Genomic DNA, 14,486 nt, shown 5'->3' with positions numbered 1-14,486 from the left:
CACTGGTCGAGTTTGATAAACTTCGAATACCGCGAGTGGGACTTGGACGTAGTCGTGGTCCTGGAGAGTGGTAGTGTCAAACTGCGTCGGTAGCAGCAATAATTAGCAGTCTTCGTAGGAGTGGTTCTTGATCACTAGCCCAAAGGACAGGTGGGGGTGACAAATAGTCGTCATCAGATACGTTATCATGGTGGATGAGGGGTACCTTGGTGATGATGGGGATGGGGGATGGGGGGTGCCTGGTGATGATGGGGATGGGGATCGGCTGCTCTGTGCCCCCTCCCCTTCCCCTCGTTGCTGTCCCCATCGTCGGCACGAGCCGCAGTCAAGGGAGGGGAAAAGTGGGATGATGGGGATGGGGGATGGGGGTGCCTTGGTGATGATGGGGATGGGGGATGGGGGGTGCCTGGTGATGATGGGGATGGGGATCGGCTGCTCTGTGCCCCCTCCCCTTCCCCTCGTTGCTGTCCCCATCGTCGGCACGAGCCGCAGTCAAGGGAGGGGAAAAGTGGGACAGGTGACCACACGCATCTGTAAGCCCATGCCTGTGGGTATGGCGAGGGCAGACAGCCCACAGCAGCACCACATGCATGTCGCTGTGCATCCGCTGTGGCTTGTGCGCCTTGCTGTCGTCGCCGTACTCGCCGCGGTGGCCATGGCCGTGCAGAGTGGTGACCGTGGAGAGGCTGGCCACCTTGCGCCACCTCCACCTTCTCAAGGCTCTGTTGGCCTGGGGTATACTCATGAAAGAGTTCAGGGAACATACAGTCATGGAAATGATCCTCTTCTTGCACCCACTCGGGTACATGATCGTCTTCCTCGCACCAACACGGCTCACTCCCCGCCGCAAGCCGACCTTCCACACTCCGCCCGCCACGGTCGTCGCCCGGTCGCCCCGCAGCAGCTGCCGAGAGAGTGGGCGGTGGCGGGCGGTGGCAAGGCGGCAGATGGCAATGCCTGCAACGGTGAACCGGTCGTCCTCAATCAGCAGTCGGGCATGATCAGTGACGGATCGGGCGATTACGGGAACATGATGACGTGCGTGTGGCACATCACCTCGCCCGGGGCGCTCGTCGGAGAAGACGGCTCGCCGCCCGAGCTCTTCCTCACTCTCTACTTTCATATGATTGCGCTCGAGTGCGGATGGGACTTTGTCTATGTCTACGAGATCGGAAACGGGCTGGACGATGCTCCGCTGGTGGGCATGTACTCGGGCATGTACACTCCGGATGCCCTGGTCTCCACCTCGGGCGCTCTCGCCGTTGTCTTTGTCTCGGACGAGGCCATGGCCGACCGCGGCTTCCAGCTCTCCTTCACCTTTTCACCGTGTCCGTTCAACTGCTTCTACGCCGGCCAGTGCATCATGTCCTCGCGGACGTGCCTGTGCCAGCCCGGCCGCGTCGGCACCTACTGCGAGATGGCCGATCCCGGCATGACGCTGGACCCCGAGTACGGCCCCTTCCAGGCCGGCTCGACTCCGTGCGACCAGTACTCGTGCGACGCGCCCGAGTCCATTGTCGTCAACGCCTCAAACGTCTTTGACCTCTTCCGCCCCGCCACCGTCCAGACCTTCTCGCGCATTCTCCCGCAGCCGTGCATGGTCTTTCCGGGCTTGACCAACGCCTCGCGCGTTGGCTCGTGCTGGGACGAGCCCGAGGCCGTGGACGAGCCGGACGTCGCCGCCGGCGCGGTGGTGCCTCTGCTCCCCGGCACTCTGCCGAGCGTCGCCCGCTCTGGTGTCTCGTATCGGCAGCCGACGTACGGCCGCGGCAACACAACGTGGTTCATGCTGGTGTGTCCGCCGGCGCCACCGACGCCCAGCCGCCAGCCATGGTGGCTGTCATCACTCTCTTCTTTGCTGTCCTCATTGCCCTCTTTCTTGTCTGCATGTGCCTTGTCACCGTCCAGCTGGTCACCTCGCAGGCGACGATGCGGCGGTTCGCACTGATGCGAGTCATCGCCCGACAGCGCGCCGCGCGGCGGTTTTCGCCCGAAGACATCGAGTGGTTTGTCGTCCACCTCGACGCCGCCTCTGGTGCGGTGCTCAACCCGGTGCTGGCGCCGGCGGCCAAGACCCTCGCTGCGCCGCATCCAGGCGCGGCTCCCGCCGCCGACGCCGACGCCGCTCCCAACAGCGACGCTGCTAGTGCAAGCGATGAGGTCGTCCCGCTACTCTCTGCGCCGGCCGCCCCGCCGATCACCCGCGCCCGCCCGCGCGTTTCCTCGACCATCCCGGCGTTCGAGTACAAGGCCAACGGTGACGTGGCGCGGTCGCTCGAGTTTGTGGTCCTGGCAATGCCGGCGCGACCGAGCCCGGCCACCGACGCAGACGGCTTTGTAGCCCACGCGGCACTCGCGCGATTCAAGCTTGGCCTCGCCGTCGTCTCGCTCCTCCCTCTGTCGTCACAAGCCAGCTCGTCCGCATCGTCCGACGACGCCGCTGGCCTCATCGACGCCTCGCGCTGGTCCGACAACAGCAGTGATCTTGACGACGCCGCCACCCCCGCCGAGGCCACGACCCTCGGCGAGGCCCTCGCTGACGTTCCCGACACCGCCCGCCTGCTATAAGCCCTCGTCTCAACGCAGCAGACCCAGCCGCCGGCTGTCCCAAACTGACCCAGCTGCGGTGGCCACAAAACCAGCGTTGGTTACACGCAGTCTCTGAGAATGGCTTTGTCACACGACTCGCGGACCACATCTCCCCCGTACACACACGCAAACACATCCTCTGATCATGCTTCGCTCCACTCTCGTTGCCTCCCGCCTTGCTGCCGCCACCGCTGGCGCGATGCGCTCTGCTGCACCAGCTGCCCTCGTCCGCTTTGACACCAGCGGTGCCTTCAGAAAGCGTGAGCGTTCCATTGAGGTATGTTCGGGAGGGGGGATGTGTGCGGGTGGGGGTGGGAGGTAAAAATTTGCTGCAAGCCATGACGCACACTCACCACATCTTCCTACATGGGGACAACTTTCGGATGCAGAACGAGTACTTTTCGCGCAAGGACCACGAAGCGCTGCTCAAGCTGAAGGAGAAGATCGAGGCTGCCAATGCGGCCGGAGCCGAGCTGCCGGAGGAAGCCCACGATCTCGGGCGGACTGGATCAGTGGCGGTCGATCCGCTGGCTGGCATGCAGAACCTGGCCGAGGAGCCGGTCTCGATGGAGGACCTCATGACTCTCCGCAAGGAGCTACTGGATCGCATCCAGGCTCTGGAGGAGGTCGTCGGCCAGCTCAAGTACCGCCAGGGCCGCCTGCTGATGAAGACCGCTCGGATCTGAATCGCCTGTAAACGTCGAGAGGCGCACGAGAGATCTTTACAGAGAATCGTCTCGGAGAGCACGAGATGGTGCAGGAGAGCGATGACGATGGGGAGATGATGAGGGGAGATCGGTGAGGTGGAGGTGGAGGTGGCAAGCGAGGGGGGGGACGGGGGGGGGGGGGGGGGGGGGGAGGCCGATGGATGGATCATGCGGCCTTTTGCGGCGGCGGCGGCGCAAGGTAGTTGATGAAGAGGCCGGCGAGGGCAAACATGAGCTGCATAAGGGTGTTCTTGTAGTCGATCTTGCGCGCGTTGCAGAGGTTGTAGACGCATGCGAAGAGCGAGCCCCAGCACATCCACTTCCACTGTTTCTCCACCGGTACACAGCCACCCATGAGTACACGCCCTGTGCAACCACATACCCTCCTTCCCCTGCACACACCCTCTCTCTCTCATTCCATATGTCATGTCTGCTGCTCTCACCCATAGCCCATAGACCAGCCGTCCGGCCAAGAGCAACGGGCCAGCGCCAAAGTCGGGGATGCCACCACCACCGCCACGTACCCGCATCATGAGACCGGATGCGCCCATCATCATGGCGAGCATGTTGAGAAGCTCAGCAAGGTCGTCCTTCATCTCGTCGTTCTCGGGAACCTCCTCAGGGACCGCAAGGAGCGGGTCGACCGGTGATGCCGTGGACTGGGACATGGTGGGTGAGGGCAGAGACGGGTGTGGCCGTCGGCGACGGCAGTCTGCTCAGCCTCTGGCTCTAGCTATGGCTTGGGCTGTGGTGGGCGGCTAGCATGGCTGCGGATTGTGGCGTTTGTCGGGAGGGCAAGAGACGGTGACTAAGCGGCGGCAATCTCGTCGTCAATGGCGGCGATGAGGGCCTCGATCTCGTCGGTGACGTCGGCGGAGACCTTCTCCTGGGCGTGGTAGACCTGGAGGGCTGTGGAGGCGTAGGTAGCGGCCTTGGCGAGGTTGCCGAGAAAGTGGTGGAGGAGGGCGAGGACAAAGTTGAGCTCGCCAAACGGCTCGGCGTGCGGGCCAAAGATGTCCTCACGAACAGCGGCGATGCGGAGAAGCATCTGCATGGCCTCGGCCTGCTTGGCCTCGTCGATGGGGTTGGCGGCGAGGAAGGCCGGATCGTTAAAGGCAGCCGTGAGATAGGTGCGCCAGACCGAGGTGACCAGCTCAAAGACGGCGAGCGCGGCCGGCTGCTTGTTGAGCTGCAGGAAGACGTTGCCCATCTGAAAGTGGCCGGTGGTGGCGTTGATGTGCTTGGGCCCAAACACGCTCGACGAGTAGTACACGTCCTCTGCGAGCTCCTTGAGCGCCTCGCCGTGCTTGCCCTGGGCGGCGTAGAGGAGACCAAAGTTGCGGTGAAGCTGGGCAAGAATGATCTTGGGGCAGTCGGGCGTCTTGAGGACAGCCCAACGGGCGAGCGAGAGGTACCGCTCGCCGGCCGAGAACCGGTCGAGCCCGATCGAGGCCTCACCTAGCAGCAGGTACGACGGCACAAGATCGATGTGGTCCGGGCCATAGATTTCGATGGCAAAGCGGAGCGAGTGCAGTGCTGCCGGCATGGCCCGCTCGTTGTGGCCCTCGTACAGCAGCCGGTGGCCCTCCCGCCGCGCCACCGCCAGCAGCTCGTGCTTGAGCTCATCCTCCTCAGCCGCACGCGCCGCACGTTCCTCCTCCGAGCCCAGAAAGCCCGGCGGAGACCGAAGCGCAGCAAGGAGGCCGCAGATCTTCCCGTGGATGCCCACCCAGTCGGTCTCCTGGTGTTCCATGCAGCAGTACGAGGTGACCTTGCACAGGGGCAGAGCACGCGCGCTGCCTCGCCGCAGAGCTCGCATGCAAGCTTGGAGCCCTTGGGAAGCGCAAGCGCGTTGATGGCGCCCGACGTTTGCATAAAGTGCCAGGGCGTCGTGCTCGACGTCGAGTGGTGCCTGTGGTGAGCGGGGTGTGCGTGTGGTGGAAGCAGAGGCCAGCGGCGGGAGGGTAATGTGATCGTTGAGTTTTCGCGGCTTTTAGCTGGAAACGGCAAAAACGTGGGTGATCACGGTGCATGGGTCTGATCTGGCGCGCTCGGGGAAGGCAAGACGGGCAGCCATGAAGAGGGGGGGGGGGGGGACCGGCAACAGCTGACTCGCAGGACAGAGAGATGGTGAGTGTAGGGGTGAGCGTAGAAGAGGTGGAGAGCTTTGCCGGGAGCTCGACGGCTGTGGGCATTGCGGTGTGTGCTGCGGCGCTTGGCATTGTGGTCTCGCTCGTCCATTCGTTCCTTCACCTCCACCACTACACACACAAGGCACTGCAACGATACTCTGTCCGCATTCTGTTGATTGTGCCTGTCTTTGCCCTCGGATCGTTGCTATCGCTGCTGTATCCCAACTACGCCCTGTACTTTGCAACTGTTCGCGACCTGTACGAGGCGTGGGTCCTCTACTGCTTCCTCCACCTCATGATTGGCTACGGCGGCGGTGACTCGGCCATTGTCCTTGCCATGCGGGTGAGTCCCGGAGAGATGCGCCATCCATGGCCACTCTGCTGGCTCAAGCCCATCAATGTTGGATCGTCCACCTTTCTCCGTGCATGCAAGCAGGGCGTCATCCAGTTTGTCATTGTCAAGCCCGTCTGCGCCGCCCTCTCGCTCGCCATGCTAGTCCTCGGCTACTACGAGAGCACGGCCTACCAGGCCGGCCTGCTTGTTGTCTACAACATCTCGTTCACATACGCCCTCTACGAACTGTATCTGTTCTACCTCGGCACCCGCCTCCATCTTGCTCCGCACCACCCCATCCGCAAGTTTGTCGCCGTCAAATCGGTCGTCTTCCTCACCTATTGGCAGTCGCTCGCTGTTGCGCTGCTGCCCGTGCCCAAGGAGGATGCCGAGGCGTGGGACAACTTTATCCTCTGCGTCGAGATGCTGCTCTTTGCCTTTGTCCACTGGTTCGCCTTTTCCTACACCGAGTTTCGCGATGGCGGCGCTAGCGCCGGCAGCGACCGTGGGAACGGCGACGGCTCGGCCGCCGGTCTTGGCGCTGGCGCTGGCTCGGGCGGCTACTCGGAGCTCGACGACGAGGAGGCGCTGGTGGTGGCGGAGGAGCTGGGCACGCTCTGCCGCTGCTGCCGCTGCATTTGCTGCTGCGCGCCCGACTACGGCCAGCGGCTCGGATCGGCGTTTCTGGACGTCTTTTGCATTGGCGACGTCATTGCCGACACCTACCACTCGTTCTCGCCGTCGTACGGGGAGTACATGCTGCAAGCCCAAGAAGTCCACACTCGTTTTATCTCTGTTGTTGTTGCTCACTCGAGCGCGAGCTCGAGCGGCGACGTGGCGCGGCTGACTCCGGTCGGCTCGGGCGTCATCACGCCGCCGGCGGCGCCGTCGGGTTCGACCTCGGCATCTGCAGCGGACTCGATCGCGTCGAGGTCAAAGTCGGGCTCGGGTTCGGGCTCGGGCTCGGGCTCGGACTCGGGGATTGTGTGATGGCAGCTTGCTGCTTACTGTAAACTACCCACAGCGGGCAACGACTACCTGGTAGGACGCTTCGTACAGCCGCCGCGAGAACGACCAGCCAGGGAGACGAGGGATCGACGCCGCGAGTGTGCAGGCCTCGGCAGCATCGTTGGCCGGGAGCGAGACGAGCGCAAGAGCGAGATGAACGTGGGCAGAGACAGAGAGCGGATCGCGGACAAGGGCCTGACGGTAGAGCGGAACGGCGGCGGCAGCATCGCCTCCAAGGAGCTCGGCCGTCGCGAGGTTGACGTACCCGTCGGCGAGCGACGGCCGGGCCTTGATGGCACGGCGGAGCACGGTCTTGGCTTGCTCCAGGAGCTCCTTGCCGCGCGCGGGCGCGCTCGTCATGGCGCTCTGCGCCTGGCCGGCCAGCATGGTGCCGTACTCGAAGAGCGCACCGGCGTGGGTCCGCTCGATGGCCAGCGCGCGCTCGAGATGACGCTGACCAATAGCGACGTCGCCGAGCTCCAGCGCAAGCTTGCCGAGGCAGTAGTGGGCCTCCGAGTAGTTGGCATAGACCTTGATGGCTGCTTCGAACAGTGGGCGCGCTGCGGTGCGATTGCCAGCCTGCACCTCGACCACGCCGAGTGAGAGCAGCGCCTTGGCGGCGGCGGGATACTCGCGGACGACCGAGCTGAAAACGGCACGATTGTCGCGCCAGTCGGCGATGCGGGTCCGTGTCCGCGGCACGCATAGCGCCACCGCAACGACGACCAGCGTCCAGAGCATGATCGGCGACCGCCGCAGTCGGAGCGCTACAGAGGCTGCAAGGAGAAGAAACCCGGCAAGCGGCGTGTATGCCAGTCGCTCCCCGATGACCGTCGCTAGGGTGGCCACCGCCGACGACGCGGGCAGAAACGGGACAACGAGCCACCCAAGACCAACGACGAGTCCCGCGTCGGCGATTGACAAGCGACGGCGCGGAAGGACAAGGACCAGCACCCACGCCGACATCGCGGCAAGCGCGGCATAGACGGCCACACCCACCGCCGCTCGCGCCTCGGTTGGAGCCACCGGCGGAATTACGTTGTACGAGTAGTCGGCTGAGAGCGTGACCGGTGCGACCATCAGCGCCAAGTAGCGCGCATGGATATACATGTACGACAGTGTCCGCCGGATGACCGACGATTCAAAGGCGATCGGGTTGTCGATGAACGCCAGCGGAGGCCCGGCAAGCAGGCCGTGCTCGCGGGCGGCGCTCCCCGGCAACACCACTCGGGTGAGCACAACCATGGCTGCTGCCGCTGCAATATGAGCAGCGATGGATAGCCATCGCTCACGACGCCACAGCGCGAGCGCAGCGTTGAGGGCCAGGACCATCACGCCCGACTCCTTGGCGAGTGCGCCGGCGAGGCCGAGACCGATGGCGAGGCTGTGGCGATGAGCAGTGGCGGCAGTCGCTGAGCCAAACATACCGATCGCCGCCAGACTCTCGGCGCGGCCGACGACCGAGGCAACGGCCTCGGTGTGGAGCGGGTGCAGGGCAAAGACGAGGGCAACGGCGGCTGCAAGATGAGGGATCCATGCGCGGTCGTCCGGATGGAAGGCAACGAGCTCACCAAGCGTAGCGGCGAGGGCAACGCCAGCCAGGAGCGAAGCAGCCAGATGCAGGGCAATGTTGGCGATGAGGAAGGGCCGCGGGTTGGGGAGATGCGCGGGATCGGCGAGAGTTTGCAGGGCAAAAGAGGCGACGGTGATCGGCCGATAGGAGCGATGAGATGAGGGATGGTCCATGCGAGAGCCCCAAAAGTCTGTGTAGCCGATGGCGCGCCATGCATCAAATCGAGAGGCATATATGGCCGAGGTTTGCGGCTTGCGCATGCTGCCAAGGACCGGCGAGTGGACAATGGCCGAGTTGTCATCAAAGGTGAACGAGCCGTCTGCTGCTGGCCACCACACCACCGCAGCACAGGTGACCACCACCACCGCCATCGCCATGACCGCCGCCACCTCCGCCGGACTCCATTTTTGGCTCGACCAGCGCATGTCTTCCCCCTCGGGGCCTGGCCTCTAGCTGGCGATGAGTGTGGACCGCTCGACCTCGCTTGGCGTCTCTCGCTTGTCTGTGCCGACGATGTGAGGGTGATAGTTGGAGAGATGGGGATGGGGATGGGGATGATCAGGCACAGCCGTGGCGATGATCAGGTACAGCCATAGCTGTCTCCTACGATGATCATGTACAGCCATGATGGTGATGATGTACAGCCATGATGGTGATCAACCACAGCCATGATGGTGATCAGCCACAGCCATGATGGTGATCAGCCACAGCCATGATGGTGATCAGCCACAGCCATAGCTGTCTCCTACGATGATCATGTACAGCCATGATGGTGATCAGTTACAGCCATGATGGTGATCAGCCACAGCCATGATGGTGATCAGCCACAGCCATGATGGTGATCAGCCACAGCCATGATGGTGATCAGCCACAGCCATGATGGTGATCAGCCACAGCCATGATGGTGATCAGCCACAGCCATGATGGTGATCAGCCACAGCCATGATGGTGATCAGCCACAGCCATAGCTGTCTCCTACGATGATCATGTACAGCCATGATGGTGATCAGTTACAGCCATGATGGTGATCAGCCACAGCCATGATGGTGATCAGCTGCCCTTGCGCTCGATCCCCCCCCCCCCCCCCCCCCCTCTCATCATGGTGTTGTCACCTATCCTGCCGCGCGTCCCCGCTCCCCCGAATCGTCATCGCCCACACCTGCAGTGAGGTCAGGACGGCTCACGCTTCGCGGCAACAGCACGCCTCTCCTCCCTCGCACCTTTCGCCAGCCTCCCGAAAGCCACACCACCATGGGCCACATGCTCTCCACCAAGGGCGTCCGCAGGTCGGCTGACGGAACCATCGAAGACTGCCTCTTCTGCAACTTTGTCCACCAGGACAACGTGGCCTCGCGCGAGCACTGCCGAGCATTTCGGAATTTCGACGGCGACGAGCTGACGCCGATCTTTTTCAGAGATCATCGCGTGGCGGTCTTTTATCCGCGATCTCCCGAAGCGACCGAGCACATGCTCATTGTTCCGCTCGAGCACGTGGGGACGGTCAACGATCTGGCCGCGGTCGACGACGGCTCCGGGCTGGTGAGCCACATGGAGGAGGTTGGGAAGGAGTTGCTGCGCGAGGCTGGCTACGAACTCACAAGCTCCGACGTGTACACCGTCTTCCACGTCCCTCCATTCAACTCGATCAATCACCTCCACCTCCACGTCTTTGTCGGCCCGTTTCACTCGGCCAAGGCTGCCCTCATGTACTCGCCGCGGCGCCTGCTCGGCGGCTGGCTGCAATGGTGCGCATCGTCGGCGCAGATCAAGGCATCGCTGTGACTGGCATCGGGGCCTACGGACGGCGCGCAGCCTGGAGCGAGCAGATGTGGTTGGTGAGCGTGTTGAGCTGCTCCTCGTAGTTGCGACGGGTGGTCTCGAGCTCATCGCGAGCGGCGGCGAGCGCGATGTCCCGATCCGAGACCGAGTGCAACGTCTCGTCCAGCGTGCCTTGCATGTCTTTGAGCTCGTGCTTGGCAGCGAGCGCGGCCTGATACATCTCACCGGCGCGGGCGTCTGCGGCGGTGAGCAGCCGCTCGAGCGACGACACCTTGTCCTCGTAGTGTAGCCGCATGCGGAGCTTGGTCTCGTCGCGCGGGCCGGGCGCCGCTGTGTCGAGAACAACGACTGTCCCGCGTTCGCGGACAATGGCCTCGAGCTGAGCAGTCTTTGCCGCCAGCGCGCGCTGGAGCTTGGCGATGACGTCGGCGGCGTCCGAGTCGATGTACCGCTGGACCGTTGAGTGGACCATGGGCGAGGCCAGCGGCGAGGCGACGAGCGGCGAGGCCACAGCAAGGCGCGGCGGGCGATTCGACGGCGTCGACGGCGGAGCAGGCGTAGCAGGCGTAGCTGGCGTGAGGAGCGTCGACGACGGCGGAGCCTCTGAGCCGGGAGAAGGAGGTGTAAAGGCGAGGCGGGAGAGGGCCATGCGCAGCTCGTTGCCGATGGTGAGGACGTCTGCGCAGGCAGCCGAGAGGTCTGGCGCAGGAGCGATGACCGCGTCGCGAATCTCATAGTTGCGCCGGAGGCAGACTTCAAGCTGGGCAACGGCGCCGACGAGCGGCTCGATGTGGGACGCGTACCCGAGCTTGCTGACCGAGTCCACGGCGACGAGCGCATCGACGGCCGCCGCCACAGTGGCGAACAGCGGGCCTAGCGCATTGTTGACACCCTTGAGCTCGGGCGCGACGTCCGAGACAACCTGGTGGTCGACCCGGAGGTATGCGAGCATGTACGGGAGGAGCTTCTTGAACGCGCCCGAAAGTGCGCGACCGGCGGAAACCGCGGTGCCTGTTAGGGCGCCGGTCTGAGGCTCGACGGCGTCGTCGGCCGACCACGAGCTCGCCTCACCGAGCTGGGCGGCAATGGCCGAGAGCGTGGTGAAGCACTGGCCGGCAAGAGTGGCGAGCTTGGGCGAAGCGCCGCGACCGGCGGCCCGGAGCTGCATGGCACGACCAAGGGCGCGAGCAAGAGCGGCGCCGCGCTCGCACGCGTGCTGGACCGCGCGCTGGCACTCGAGCGGCGAGAGCGGAGCGCTTGCCCGCACGGGTTTGGCGGCCGAGGCGAGGAGCGAGTCGTCTGCAAAGGTGAGAGCCTGGCGAGGCTCGGCGGCTTGCGGGGCGGCACTGCCGGCCCTCTCGCGCACGGCTGTTCGGTCGGGGGTGGCGAGGGCGATGGCCGAGGCTTGGAATGCCATAAATGACGACTCGAGGCCCGAGACCAGCGAGTCGACAGCGTCCTCCAGCTCGGGTAGCGAGAGGCTGTGGCTGGCGCCGGCGGCGACAGCGGCGGCGGAGCGGGCGAGGAGGAGGCGGAGGTCCAGCGGCGAGTCCGGGGCCTCGGAGCCATCGCGGGCATGTGGAATCGGCGACGCTGGCGGCGCTAGGCCCGACGTGTCCGACTCGGACTCGGAGAGGAGCGGGTAGTAAAACGGGGCGACGCCGCCAAAGTGAGAGTCGTTGAGCTTGCGAAGCGAGGTCGAGACCTCACCCTGTAGCGAGGCGAGCTTGGCAAGCGTTGCTTCGTACGAGGCTGTGACTGCGGCGAGTGCCGACTCGAGGGTCTCGATCTTGGCCTGCGCGTCCGCAGCGGCGTCGTCGGCCGCCACCGCCGCTGCGGTCAGCTCGTCCGACTTTGCCACCAGCGAGGCCTCCAGAGCCTTGACATGGCCGTTGAGCGTCGCCACCTCCTCGGCATGCGCCCGCTGAGCCTCAAACTTCTCCGAGCCAAAGACTTCGGCCTGGGCAATGGCGTGAGCCAGTTGCTCCTCCAGCACGTGAACATGCGCCTCCAGCTCATCGATACGGACCTGCTTTGCCGACGAGCCGGACCACCACGAGGCGAGTCCTGACGACTTTCCGGACGATGAGCCATTGCGGGATCTCCTCGATGGCGAGGAGATGGCCAGACCCTGAGTAGCGGATCCAGCAGGATGGGACGAGGACGATGACGAGGACGGAAGCGATGATGACAAAGATGGAGCGATGGCTGTGTCTGCGGTGAGGACAGCAACACGTTGTGTCAAGCGCTTGTTGTTGAATGCCAGCACATCGTTGTCCTTCAATAAACTCCTGTTCTTCTGCCGAAGGAGATTGAGTGCACCAGAGAGCCTCGCCGAGTTCTCCTGTTCCTCCACCACAGCCTTCTTCAGCACCGCGTTGTGGCCCTTGACCCGCGCGTACTCGGCAACAAGTCGCTTGTACTTGCTCTCCATGCTGCCCCCCTCCTCGGTCGGGGTGGACATGGTATGCGTGTGTATGTGTGTGTGTGTGTGTGTGTGTGTGTGTATGTGTGTGTGTGTGTGTGTGTGTGTGTGTGTGTGTATGTGTGTGGGTGTGGGGGGGGGGTGCGGAGTGGCGTGGCTCAGGCTTCGGCTCTGGCTGGCTACCTGTCGGCTAGCTGGCTGGCTGGCTACCGGGCGGGCGGTGATGCGAGTCGAGAGGGAGGCGATGGCTACCACGCATTGTTACTCGTACTCATCGGTACTTGCGGTGGAGGACATAGAGGAGACGGAGGATGGTCTTGAGGTCGCCGGAGAGGAGCTTGGTGGAGGAGACTTGCGGAATGTCCACGCCGAGCTCGAGGACGCGGGCGATGAGGAACTTGAGGTTGTCGATCTTCTCGGCCTGCGACTTTGGCGAGAGGTGGTAGAACTTTGGCTCGATGTACGCGTTGTTGAGGATGGAGACGAGGGCGATGAGAAGAACGCCGTCTGTAAAGTCGGTGGTGAGGTCCAAGACGGTGACCGAGACGGCAGCGAGATGCGAGTTGACAAAGGCGAGCATCGACTGCTTGACCGAGTTGAGCTTGGAGACATCTGCGGCAAAGAGCTTGTCGAAGACGTCGGGCGGAAAGTCGGCGTTGGGATCCTCCATGTCTGCGTACATGGGTGGAGCGTCGTCGGGCCGGTCGTGGTCGTCGGCGATGGCAGCAGCGGCGGTGGCAATGGTGGCGGCCGGGCCGGCGGTGCCACCGGCGGCGGCCATCTGGGCCTGGATGGCAGCGCGCTGCGAATCGACAAACGAGTCGTCCTCGTGGAGCGCTGTGACAGCGTCGAGCGCCGAGGCCTGAATGGCGGAAAAGTCAAAGGCACGGAGCGAGTCCACGAGGCGGAGGACCGGCTGCAGTGCGGCGTCCAGGATGTCGTCGGTCTCTGTGTTGTGATGGTCGATGCCGAGGTTCTCCATAAACGCAAAGGCCATATCGATGTTGGCCCGTGCGTCGGTCTCGCTATTCACCGGGTCGATGGTTGCCTCTCCAAGTACCTGCTCCACGGTCATGCCAGTGAGGACCTCGAGCAGGGCGAGAAACTTGATGCCCTCGCCAAACAGGCGCGGCTCCGACGCCGATACAGAGAGCCCGCGCTGCGAGAGGTACGAGTTGATCCACGCCACAAGCTCGATGTGACTGGCGTTGTCGTAGCTCTTGAGTGGCTGGGCGACGGCAAACCCGTACTTGCGGCCGTACTCGGTGCGGATGGCGTCCATCTCTTCTTGGCTCGGCGTAAGAATGGTGCGGACCGTCTTCTCCACATACGGCATCGACTCCTTCTCGCGATACTGCAGCAGCTTGGTGGCGAGGAAGACCGAGGGGCGGATGACTCGGTCGCAGTTGAACCGCAGCGCGAGCGAGACGCAGAGAGACCACCACGCAATGGTGTTGCCCTCGTACAACAGCATCGGTGTCCATCCACCGTCGCCCACTGGCTGTACGTCCAGCCGCTGCAGCGCGAGACACAAGACCGAGAGGTTTTCCAGCTGTGCACGGTCCGACAGAGCCTCTGGGTTGTACCTCGCGATCTGAGCACCGGTCAGCTCTTCCAGCAGCCAGAACATCAGCACACCGTTTGAGCAGTCTGTTGCCGGATCCCGAATAGCATTGTTATCCCTACGCCGAGTGTACGTCGACATCCACGCCAGTAGATTGGTCGTCAGCTCGCGCATCTCCTTTGACCGCATGGCCATGGGGTGGACCTCACGGACCACTGTCCCGCCCCCCCCCCCCCCCCCCCCCACCCCCCCCCCCACCGCCCCCACCGCCCCCACCCCACCGCCCGCCCGAACACACACCATCCACAGAGAGAGAAAGAAGGACATAAGTACAGCACCGTGCCACCATCCCCCTCCCTCCCCCCTCCTCCCCCC

At 63.9% G+C, this 14,486-nt stretch overlaps 7 protein-coding genes across 7 annotated transcripts; 3 read left to right on the top strand and 4 right to left on the bottom strand.

Moving 5' to 3' along the window:
- Positions 1 to 997: 997 nt before the first annotated feature.
- On the top strand, positions 998 to 2,568 carry AMSG_10877 (uncharacterized protein; the record flags this gene model as incomplete). The annotated part of the gene is made up of 2 exons (XM_013897718.1): positions 998 to 1,792; positions 1,822 to 2,568. The coding sequence occupies 2 exons, from the start codon at positions 998 to 1,000 to the stop codon at positions 2,566 to 2,568; spliced, it is 1,542 nt and encodes a 513-aa protein (XP_013753172.1).
- A 220-nt stretch (positions 2,569 to 2,788) lies between these two features.
- Positions 2,789 to 3,275, top strand: AMSG_10876 (uncharacterized protein; the record flags this gene model as incomplete). The annotated part of the gene is made up of 2 exons (XM_013897717.1): positions 2,789 to 2,866; positions 2,979 to 3,275. 2 exons carry the CDS (start codon positions 2,789 to 2,791, stop codon positions 3,273 to 3,275), a joined length of 375 nt encoding a protein of 124 aa, XP_013753171.1.
- A 187-nt stretch (positions 3,276 to 3,462) lies between these two features.
- AMSG_10875 (uncharacterized protein) lies at positions 3,463 to 3,964 on the bottom strand (the record flags this gene model as incomplete). The annotated part of the gene is made up of 2 exons (XM_013897716.1): positions 3,463 to 3,621; positions 3,821 to 3,964. The coding sequence occupies 2 exons, from the start codon at positions 3,962 to 3,964 to the stop codon at positions 3,463 to 3,465; spliced, it is 303 nt and encodes a 100-aa protein (XP_013753170.1).
- A 100-nt stretch (positions 3,965 to 4,064) lies between these two features.
- Positions 4,065 to 5,171, bottom strand: AMSG_10874 (zinc finger protein; the record flags this gene model as incomplete). Its single annotated transcript, XM_013897715.1, has 2 exons — positions 4,065 to 5,037; positions 5,088 to 5,171. 2 exons carry the CDS (start codon positions 5,169 to 5,171, stop codon positions 4,105 to 4,107), a joined length of 1,017 nt encoding a protein of 338 aa, XP_013753169.1. The 3' UTR covers positions 4,065 to 4,104.
- Positions 5,172 to 5,423: 252 nt separating this feature from the next.
- On the top strand, positions 5,424 to 6,752 carry AMSG_10873 (transmembrane protein 184a; the record flags this gene model as incomplete). The annotated part of the gene is made up of 2 exons (XM_013897714.1): positions 5,424 to 5,432; positions 5,454 to 6,752. 2 exons carry the CDS (start codon positions 5,424 to 5,426, stop codon positions 6,750 to 6,752), a joined length of 1,308 nt encoding a protein of 435 aa, XP_013753168.1.
- Positions 6,753 to 6,776: 24 nt separating this feature from the next.
- Positions 6,777 to 8,748, bottom strand: AMSG_10872 (transmembrane and TPR repeat-containing protein; the record flags this gene model as incomplete). Its single annotated transcript, XM_013897713.1, has 2 exons — positions 6,777 to 8,668; positions 8,724 to 8,748. The coding sequence occupies 2 exons, from the start codon at positions 8,746 to 8,748 to the stop codon at positions 6,777 to 6,779; spliced, it is 1,917 nt and encodes a 638-aa protein (XP_013753167.1).
- A 1,249-nt stretch (positions 8,749 to 9,997) lies between these two features.
- AMSG_10870 (uncharacterized protein) lies at positions 9,998 to 12,556 on the bottom strand (the record flags this gene model as incomplete). The annotated part of the gene is made up of 2 exons (XM_013897712.1): positions 9,998 to 12,189; positions 12,412 to 12,556. 2 exons carry the CDS (start codon positions 12,554 to 12,556, stop codon positions 10,139 to 10,141), a joined length of 2,196 nt encoding a protein of 731 aa, XP_013753166.1. The 3' UTR covers positions 9,998 to 10,138.
- Between the last annotated feature and the right edge of the window lie 1,930 nt (positions 12,557 to 14,486).

The sequence above is a fragment of the Thecamonas trahens genome, assembly GCF_000142905.1.
Source record: "Thecamonas trahens ATCC 50062 unplaced genomic scaffold supercont1.65, whole genome shotgun sequence".
In the NCBI taxonomy this organism is placed as follows: Eukaryota; order Apusomonadida; family Apusomonadidae; genus Thecamonas; species Thecamonas trahens.
This window is presented reverse-complemented; position numbering and strand designations above follow the sequence as displayed.